General features: G+C 43.5%; 1 protein-coding gene and 1 non-coding gene across 2 annotated transcripts; both read right to left on the bottom strand.

The window, feature by feature from the left end:
• Positions 1-739: 739 nt before the first annotated feature.
• trnas-cga (transfer RNA serine (anticodon CGA)) lies at positions 740-821 on the bottom strand. Its single transcript has one exon. It is a non-coding gene; the product is annotated as a tRNA-Ser (tRNA).
• Positions 822-1,864: 1,043 nt separating this feature from the next.
• Positions 1,865-9,897, bottom strand: cavin2b (caveolae associated protein 2b). Its single transcript, XM_026911837.3, has 2 exons — positions 9,038-9,897; positions 1,865-3,309 (listed from the first exon to the last, which is right to left on the bottom strand). Exons 1-2 carry the CDS (start codon positions 9,530-9,532, stop codon positions 2,473-2,475), a joined length of 1,332 nt encoding a protein of 443 aa, XP_026767638.3. The 5' UTR covers positions 9,533-9,897; the 3' UTR covers positions 1,865-2,472.
• Positions 9,898-10,107: the final 210 nt, after the last annotated feature.

Raw genomic sequence — 10,107 nt, 5'->3', positions numbered from 1 at the left:
GGAACGAGTGTTTATAGCTGCTATAACGTAATGCACATTATACAGTACAGGAACATTAAAGTGCTCAGGCCTCAGCTCTGGAGCGTGACAGGATTAAACTACATGTACCTTTGTGTTAGTCTTGGCCTCCTTAACGCACGGTGTGAAACAGTGGGTTTTTTTTTTTTTTTTTAGGCAAAAAAAATTAACAATTCTCAGATCTTCAGCAAATTCACGCTGTGCCTTTGGGACGCCAAGACTAACACAACACGGAGTTTCATCGTGTCCCGCTCCAGAGCTGAGATCTGAGCCTCTAATTTCCAATATATTATCTCCCGGTTTGGGCCGCACAAATACTTGAACATATTTTAAACATTTTTATTGTACTGGTTTAGTTATTGTACTGGGGTAGGTATTGTACTGGTTTAGTTATTGTACTGGTTTAGTTATTGTACTGGTTTAGTTATTGTACTGTAGCACCATGTATATGGCTGAAATGACAATAAAGCCACTTGACTTGATGTGTTGCTCTTTAATAAACAAAATGTTTGGTAAATTGCTGTGGTATAAGAGGAATAAAACACTTAGGGACATGCTGTTACAGGAAAATAATCTTCATGTGGAAACAGTAACCAGCGCATCATGGATCAGGTAAATGAACAGTAGGATATATTTCTCCTGCATGAACACAGAATGTTTGGGCACTGAAGTCTAATATTAAAGGTGTTGTTGAAATTTTTTTTTTTATGTAAAAGTTGATCGTCACGAACAGGATTCGAACCTGTGCGGGGAAACCCCATTGGATTTCGAGTCCAACGCCTTAACCTCTCGGCCACCGTGACGCGGCGCTGAAGCGCTGATTATTCCCTTTTAAAGTGTGTGTGTGTGTGTGTGTGTGTGTGTGTGGTAATTTACCACATTTATCAGAAATGAGGAGATTAAATGAAGCATAAAACCTGAATTTAACATGAAACCAAGCGATAATCAGATTCATTAAAATCATTAAAAACCTGAAGGACAAAATAATTCACTTTTAACTTATCTACTGGCGATTTTTTTTTTTTAACACAACAACAACATTATTTCCCGTTTAGTTTTTCTAAAGTGGTATTTTAAAAGGTTTTTTTCTTTTCGTGCCCGCCATGTTGTTGTTCAGAGAAAGAGAATAAAGTGCAGTGAAGCGAACAGACCGCCAGGAGGCGCTCAAGCTCCGAAATGACGAGCAGCAGCACTGATCAGAACCTGCAGGCTCACTAACAGCACACTTCTTTAATGAAGGGATTTTCAGTTATTATTAACCCTGTTTAAGTCTGTGTACCTCAGAAACTCAGGGCTGAATACTCTATAACAGACGGTGTGATAGCGCGTGTCTCCGCGTCTGATAATACGATGAAGATCCTGTAACGATAGAGCTACGATTAAATAAAACGGCTACGTACGACGCTGCACGCAATCAATCAGCGTGATCCAGAAATCAGCTCACGTGGAAAATAAACACACACATTCTTCACAGTGAGACTGAGGAAACAAGGAGGTCTGTTCTGTCCATTAGTATGTTTTGTTTACGCTTCTCCATCGCCGCTACCGTATCTGTAGCTGTGCCGTGAGTCTGCCGTCGTCCTATTGGTGGATTCGGTTGCAGTGGCAATAAATCAGTCATGTTATACATTCTAAGAACCTGATCTCAACTCATCACCAAAAAATTCTTTTACGACGTGCGATTTTTCTGTGTGTAGCGTAAAGCTGGGTTTAGTTTCTGAAAACAGTTCTACTTGGTTGCATGTTGTGCTCTGTGGTGAAGCTGTGAGTTTCTACACACAATAACCTGCAGAAATCTGCACACTGTCTGCTCCAAAGTTCAGAAATTACGATCATAAACACGGTCTGAAAGTTCAGAAGCTTTATTTCTTTATTGTAGAATAATATGGAAAGAGGTGCACAGGCAACAAGGCAAGTGAACTCGGTTATGAGACATTCATCATCATCATCATCATCATCGTCACTTTCTTTGGCATCATCAGTTTTTTCATTAGTAGCTTTAAGAGTGAAAATAAAGTTTAATATTTCACTAATATTTCAGTAAAGTTATAGATCAGAGATTAAAGACATTAGACAGTAGTGTTCAAATATTGTAGTGTATTTTTTAAAGACTTTTAATTCACATCTGAAAACAGTTTGTGGTGTATACACCGTGTTTTTGATGTTTTACTCTTAGGTTTTAATAAAAGTTTAAGTTTTTCACTCTAAATATTAAACTTTTGACTTTTTAGAGACATCAGCAGATGCGTTTCTGATAAACACTGTTTTTACACTTACATGGTTTTTCCTCTTTATATTAATTCCAATAAAATTTGACCTGAAATTTCACTCATTTCATCATGACATCATCATGACATCATCATCGCATCATTACATCATCGTTACATCATCATTACATCATCATTTCCTATGTATTGGTGCCGAGGTCAGCAGGAGGAACAGAACGAACAAGCTTTAAGAGCTTTTCTCTGCAGCAGTGCTCTCCTCTTCACCTTCATCACCTTCCTCTCTCTCTCTCTGCTCCTCCTCCTCCTCCTCCTCCTCTCCGTGCAGTGCATTGTGGGATATGTGGGAGGTTTCCTGAGGCAGAGTGGCTGAGAGTGTGTACTCAGCCCTGAGCCCCTCTGTGATTGACAGCTCGTTCTCAGCATCATCATCATCATCATCCAGTGCCACTTCCTCCTTCTCCACTTCCTCCATCCCCATTTCCTCCTTCTCCATGTCTTCCTTCTCTACTTCCACTTCCTCCTTCTCCACTTCCTCCACTTCCTCTTTCTCCTTAGCCCCTCCCATCTTCTCCTTGGCCAGTTCCTCGTGCTCCGCGTCCTCTTCCTGAGCTGGAGCGAGGTCAGCGTGGATCTCAGTGAAGGTCTCGTGCTCAGCATGTTCCTTACCTCCTTCTCGAGTCTTCTTGATGTGGAAGATTTTGAATGAACCGCTCTTGTTCTTCTGACTCAGACTCTTCTTGATCTTCTCACGTTTCTCTGCTGAGACGATTTTGTTCATCTTCTTCTCAAAGTTCTCGCGGGAGAAAGCCTTCTTCAGACTGTCCACCTTCTTCAGACTGGAGCGTTTGATCTTCTCAGTGCGAGATTTCTCTAGCGGCTCCAGCACTTCCACAAACTCTTCCTCATCCTCCTGTTCTTCATCGAGATCCTCGTCTGAGGAAAGCTGGACAGTGTGAAGCTCCACTTCTTCCTGTGAGCGGTTAGCATCAGGAGAGAGGGATTCATTTTCAGCGCCATGAATCGAGTCCTTCACGAACACACTGGAGGGGATCTCGTTCTCGTCCTGCAAAAAAACCAAACACACACACACACACATTACAAACACATCACCATCTGACATCACTTCGTGGGTGAAGAAGACCAAAACAGATGAGAAATTTAATAACAGCATGAAGTGACGACAGGGAAATGACGTAAAATGCAGTAGATAAAGCGCTTGGTTACCTAGGTAACTGACAGAGCTATTTAAATTAAGAAGGACTCTGTAAATAAACAACGAATCTGAACAATCATCTCGACTGATTCCTCAGACCGATCCTGCAGCACGTGTGGTCCGACGATTCTTCAGTTCCCTGCTCACAACTTTTAGTTCCTACTGCAGTTAGTTCCCGTAAAACTGGAAGAAAAACTATGTAGCTGTGTGTAGCTAGTACAGTTAGCTCGCTTCGCTAGTATATAGCTGAGTGTGTAACATATAAATCACACACACGATTTTCACACTGATTAATACATTATTTAACTTGTGCTTAATTAGTTAGCTTTTTGAAGATATATATATATATACTGTATGTAGCTACTAGTGTTTCTCACTGCAGCTAAAGAAATGAGCTGGACAGGCCACGCCCACAAGCGACACACCAACACGCGAGACTCTTTACCTGCTATGATTGTACCTTTCATGTACCTTCATTCTTTCCTCCAAACTCTTAAAACAGACTTTTATAGATTGTGAACTTACTTTAGTTTGAAGTTGATATTTTTAGTTAAAGACTGCCTCACTGAAGAACTTGAACTCTACAGCACTAATCTCTAAACTTTTAATCATTCTGCCTTCAGCTGTTTACACAATATTACAGTCACTGTGGAGAAAAGCTGCTGCCAAAGATTAAGATCTCTGAGCCAGAGAGAGAGAGAGAGAGAGAGAGAGAGAGAGAGAAAGAATGACAGACAGACACAGAGAGAGAGAGAGAGAGAGAATGACAGAGAGAGAGAGAGAGAGAGAGAGAGGGTGAAGGAAGCCAAACCCAGCAGAACTCAGAGTTTCCACTGAAAGGGGGGGTTTGGTGGAGACAGCTGGATCACAGAATCAGACACACACACACACACACACACTCACACACACACACACACTCACACACACTGCATGGGTATCAGTATTATGTGAGGAATCCTTGAAGGAGTTGGAGCTGTTGCTGTTAGCGATAACATAAAGCATTTCAATCAGGATGAGATCACACACGTGTGTGTGTGTGTGTGTGTGTGTGTGTGAGTGTGTGTGTGTGTGTGTGTGTGTGAGTGTGTGTGTGTGTGTGTCTTGCCCATGGCTTTCTTCTAGTCTCCTCAGTCAGGAGAGCACTTGTAGGAAAGCCGACGTGACCGACCTGAATAACAGGAAGTGTGAGAACTCAGGAAGTGGAAACTTCTCTCAAAGCGAATTTGAGACGGAGCCGAGACTCTAAACACACTGAGAGTGTAAACTGTCTCACGCTGCCGTGTCCTCATTTTAATCCTTTACAATATTAAACACACACACAGCCTACATTATTGCCCTAATCCCTAACCCCTAAGCCCTAAACCCTAAGCCCTAACCCCTAAACCCTAACCCCTAACCCCTAAGCCCTAATCCCTAACCACTAACCCCTAAACCCTAATCCCTAATCCCTAACCCCTAACCCCTAATCCCTAACCCCTAAGCCCTAACTCCTAAACCCTAACCCCTAAGCCCTAAGCCCTAAACCCTAACCCCTAAGCCCTAAGCCCTAAGCCCTAAGCCCTAAACCCTAACCCCTAACCACTAACCCCTAACCACTAACCCCTAAGCCCTAACCCCTAAGCCCTAAACCCTAACCCCTAAGCCCTAGCCTGCACCCTGAAAAATAAGGCTCTGATTAGGCCACCCTTCTGTAACCCCGCCCACACACTCCTGACTCCACCCCTTTTCTCTAAACCTCGCCTCTTCCTCTTCTGGTGGAATATGTAAACAGATCATATCACCTGATTGTTGCAAATAAAATGGGGTTTATTTTGAAATATGATGAACATAACACACTACGGAACCACTAACTATAACACACACACACACACACACACACACACACACACACACACTGCATGGGTATCGGAGTGTGTTATGTGAGGAATTCATGAAGGAGTTGCTGCTCTCAGCGATAGCATGAAGCATTCCAATCAGTGTGTGTGTGTGTGTGTGTGTGTGTGTGTGTTTTGGTGGCAGTGCTGTTTCATTTGATTTGCAAAACTTGGATGAAATGATTAGCATGTGATTAAAGTAAGTGTAGCACACACACACACACTCTCACATACACACACACACACACACTCTCACATACACACATACACACTCACATACACACACACATAAAAATACACTCCAAAATAGGGAGTGTGCAGAAATGTTCCTGCTAAGACTCTTTTGTGTGTTAAAGTGCAGTGTGCATGTGTGTGTGTGTTTCTGTGTGTGTGCATGTGGTGTGTGTGTGTGTGTGTGTGTGTGTGTGCATGTGGTGTGTGTGTGTGTGTGTGTGTGTGTGTGTGTGCATGTGGTGTGTGTTTCTGTGTGTGTGCATGTGGTGTGTGTGTTTCTGTGTGTGTGTGTGCATGTGGTGTGTGTGTGCGTGTGTTTCTGTGTGTGTGTGCATGTGTGTGTGCATGTGGTGTGTGTGTTTCTGTGTGTGTGTGTGTGTGCATGTGTGTGTGCATGTGGTGTGTGTGCATGTGGTGTGTGTGCATGTGGTGTGTGTGCATGTGTGTGTGTGCATGTGGTGTGTGTGCATGTGGTGTGTGTGTGCATGTGTTTCTGTGTGTGTGTGTGTGTGTGTGTGTGCATGTGGTGTGTGTGTGCATGTGTTTCTGTGTGTGTGTGTGTGTGTGTGTGCATGTGGTGTGTGTGTGCATGTGTTTCTGTGTGTGTGTGTGTGTGTGTGTGTGTGTGTGTGTGTGTACTACATTTCACATGGTGCTCTGGAATGTAGAGAGTTATGGATCGGAGCTTCAGGGTAAAACCCTTTACCCCTTTAAGTGTTTCTCCACTGAGGTGGTTCTGTTAAACAGCAGAACCGGTAGAACCTTCAGAACCTTCAGAACCTTTAGACCTGCTGTTTGTTTCCACCAGAATGAGAACTGAACTGTTTGCTAATGTGTGTATATGTGGTTTTGAGAAACTCATGACTCCGACCCCAAACACCTAACCTCACCAGTCAGAAGATCAGAAGCATTTCAGTGTTAATTTACATATTAATTAGCATATTAATTAGCATATTGATTAGCATATTAATCAGCATATTAATTAGCCATGTTATTCAGACTCATGTTTGTGTGATGAACGATATTAAACACAGAGAAAGTTGTGATAAAAATCTGAGGAATTTACTGAAGGTAATACTGTGTAATTCTTTACTACATCACAACTCATGTTTATGAAATTCTGTCCAGAGAGCGAACACTCACGCCGAGCGCAGATTTATGAATACACACATGCAGGACCCTTATTCAGACGGGATTAGTTTTCCATGTGGAGGTGTGTGATGTAATTATTCCCGGAGTATCTCTGGGATTTTACTCCGAACCTGGGATTTTCTCTGCTATAAACTGAGCAGTAGAAATAACCGCAGGTGATATTTATCCCGTCTGAACGGACGTGTCGGTAAACACCGCCTTAAATCCTGTAAAGAGGTTTTGTGCATTTTCTTCGGTATAAAGACGCTCCAGGAAGCACTCGCTCTTTTCTCTTTTCTCTTTTCTCCAAAAACAAAAGGTTAAAACGCAGAGCAGTAAAATATAGACGAGGTGTAAAAGGGCGTGTCAGAAGTTTTAGGGAAGATATTGAGCTCCTAGCACAGGTACACGCTACAGACGTGTTATGGTCATGTGACCTACTGATGATCAAGTGTGGCCACGCCCCCTACAATGAGAACTCGGTGTGTATTAAAATGAGCTCATTAAAATGACACGCTGTGATCCTGTGTGAATCAGTCAGAATTACTACACATGTCCCACACACACACACACACACACACACAGTCTCTCTCTCTCTCCAGATAGCCTTTTTAGGCAGTGAAGGGACTATGCTATAAAACACACATTTTCCGGTCTAAACTTTAGCTCTGTGTGTGTGTGTGTGTGTGTGTGTGTGTGAGAGTGTGTGTGTTTTATTCTCTCAGGAATGTCACACAATACAAAAGCCCTTAACATAACACCTTTCAGCTGAGACTCATCTATATTCACACACACACACACACACACACACACAGAAAAAGACATGGAAAATTTAGTGAAGGAAAGAGACATTCATGTGTCAGAGGAAAAAGTGTGTGTGTGTGTGTGTGTGTGTGTGTGTGTATGAATGCCTGTATTTTAGGAATGCAGTGCTCTGTCCAACCGCTCCACCCTTTACCCTACTCTGTGGGAGTTAAGTGAAGCGCACACACACACACACACACACATATGCACTTAGACTTCACAGTAGAGACCCTGAGACACACCCTACTTTCAGAGCGAGTTCATTTGTTTCTGCGTGTGTGTGTGTGTGTGTGTGTGTGTTTAGGTTAAAGCTAACCGGTGGCTAAAGCAGAGTGTCACACACCGAAATCACACCTGACTTTGGGAATTATCTGCTGAGGAATCAGGAGTGTTAAAGCAGGAGAAAGCAGATGCACTAATCCCTACACACTAAACCCACACCTCTAACTAAACCCGCTTTCACTCTGTGTGATTTCAGAGATGTTTTACGATGATTCCTCCTCACGCTGTACCACATCCTGTACAGTAAAGTGTGCTGTGAATTCTGTAACAGTGTGTGTGACAGCGCGTGTCTCCGTTTCCGATTATATGATGAAGATCCTCTAACGATAGACCTGTGATTAAAGAACGTCACGTCGTTAATCAGCGTGATCCAGAAATCAGCTGGTGCAGGAAATAAACACACACACACACACACACACTCTTCACAGTGAGCTCTGAGGAGGTTTTTCTCTCCATTAGTATGTTTTGTTTACGTTTCTCCTTCGCCGCTACCGTATCTGTAGCCGCGCCGTGAGTCTGCCGTCGTCCTATTGGTGGATTTTAGATGATCGCCATAGCAGCGCTCACGCTCTGAGACTTTCATCACTAATTTCTCACACTCACTTTGTCGTCGTCAAACTGACACTAAATTGTTGATTGTAAGCATCACAGTTTGCGCTCGAACACCGATCTCAGCTCACACACAAAGAGTTCTTTTGTGAGATTTTTGTCTTCAGCAGCAAAATCAGGCTGAAAATCTGACTACAAAAAGCATGTTTAATTAATTAACACTAAACTCTTATCCATAAAAGAATGAAGCCTAAATTAATTTGACTTAATCCATTATCCGTTATAAAAATTTATTTAAATATTAATTAATCCCTGAATCTCAATCCGTAAATTCTAACCATTCATTAATTTTAACCCAAGATTAATTTTAATGACTCACTAATCCCTAATCCTAATCCCAAACATCGTCTCCAAACCCTAAACTAATCCTGATTAATCCCTAATCCCAATCCCAATTAATCCCAATCTCCTTTCCCTAATCCCAGTAATCCTTAATCCCTCATGTATAACTCTAACTCGAATCTTAACCCTGAAACCCTAACAGCAAATCTAATCATAATTCATTCTTAAATTTTAACCCCTTAAAATCCCTCTAACTCTGGTGTCCAGAAACAACTGAACCACAAGAACCACAACACGCACACACACACACACACACACACACACACACACGCACACACACACACACACACACACACACACACCTGGAAGATGAGCACTCTGAAGTTGTCCCTGTGCAGCAGGTAGTTGTGGTTGTCCTCCAGCTTCTTCACCTGAACTGTCTGTCTCTCCATCTTCTCCCTCACGTCCTTCATGATGGCGCTGATCTTGCGGTTCTTCTCCAGTAGTTTGCTCACGCTGTTCGTCGTCATGCTGTTGCTCTTCACCAGTTTGTTCATGTCGTTCTGGATGTGACGAACCGATCCCTCCATCGCATGCTGCCACTCCTCCATCTGCTGCTGCTTCTCCTGCACCGAGTCCAGCATCTTCACCAGCTGGTCCAGGAGCGTCAGCACCGTGATGGCGTTCACCTCGTGGGTCTCGTCCAGCTGCAGAGGGTGAGACGGGTCGCTGTGAGACGGGTCGCTGTGAGACGGGTCGCTGTGAGACGGCTGGGGGTCAGACGGCACCAGCAGCTCCTGACTCTCGTGTTCCATCTCCATGTTGCTCTTCTCCACCTGCACCTCGTCTTCACCCATGTTCACTCCGTTTGCACTCGTTCACAACGCCTGACACACTCTGGCTGTTCTGTGTGTGTGTGTGTGTGTGTGTGTGTGCGTGTGTGTGTGTGTCAGAGCTGCCTGAACTTGTTGGGAAAAGTTTTCTGCTTCCAGATTCAACTGCTCCACCCCTCTCTCTCTCTCTCTCTCTCTCTCTCTCTCTCTGTCTTTCTTTCGCTCTCTCCGTGTTTCTGTCTCTTTCAATCTCTCTATCTATCGCTCTCTCTCCCTCTCTCTCTAGCTATCTATTTTTCAGTCTTTCATTCCTTCTTTCTGTATTTTTCTCTCTTCAGACAAGCAGGAGTTTTGAGGGCTTTTTTTCTGCAGCTTAAATATCGGTCCCCACCCTAAAGAGGCGGAGTTTGGTTGCCATGGCAGCGTCACACAGTGTTGAGAAAGCTACATGTGACGCTGTGTGTGTGTGTGTGTGTGTGTGTGTGTGTGTGTGTGTGTGTGTGTGTTTAGTGGGATATAAGCAGCACTCACTGCCAGTGCAAATGCTCTTTGTCTTTGGCCTCCTGCCAGTTTAAGGAGCAGCAGGAAAGTGTGTGTGT

The sequence above is a fragment of the Pangasianodon hypophthalmus genome, chromosome 2, assembly GCF_027358585.1.
Source record: "Pangasianodon hypophthalmus isolate fPanHyp1 chromosome 2, fPanHyp1.pri, whole genome shotgun sequence".
Classification (NCBI taxonomy): domain Eukaryota; kingdom Metazoa; phylum Chordata; class Actinopteri; order Siluriformes; family Pangasiidae; genus Pangasianodon; species Pangasianodon hypophthalmus.
Note: the sequence above shows the minus strand (reverse complement) of the source record. Positions and strands in the feature narration are given on the sequence as shown.

Coding starts and splice junctions, on each gene's coding strand:
- cavin2b (XM_026911837.3), bottom strand. CDS start 9,532: ATGGGTGAAGACGAGGTGCAGGTGGAGAAGAGCAACATGGAGATGGAA. Junction 3,310..9,037: donor TCAGAGTGCTCATCTTCCAG/GTGTGTGTGTGT, acceptor GTTTTTTTGCAG/GACGAGAACGAGATCCCCTC.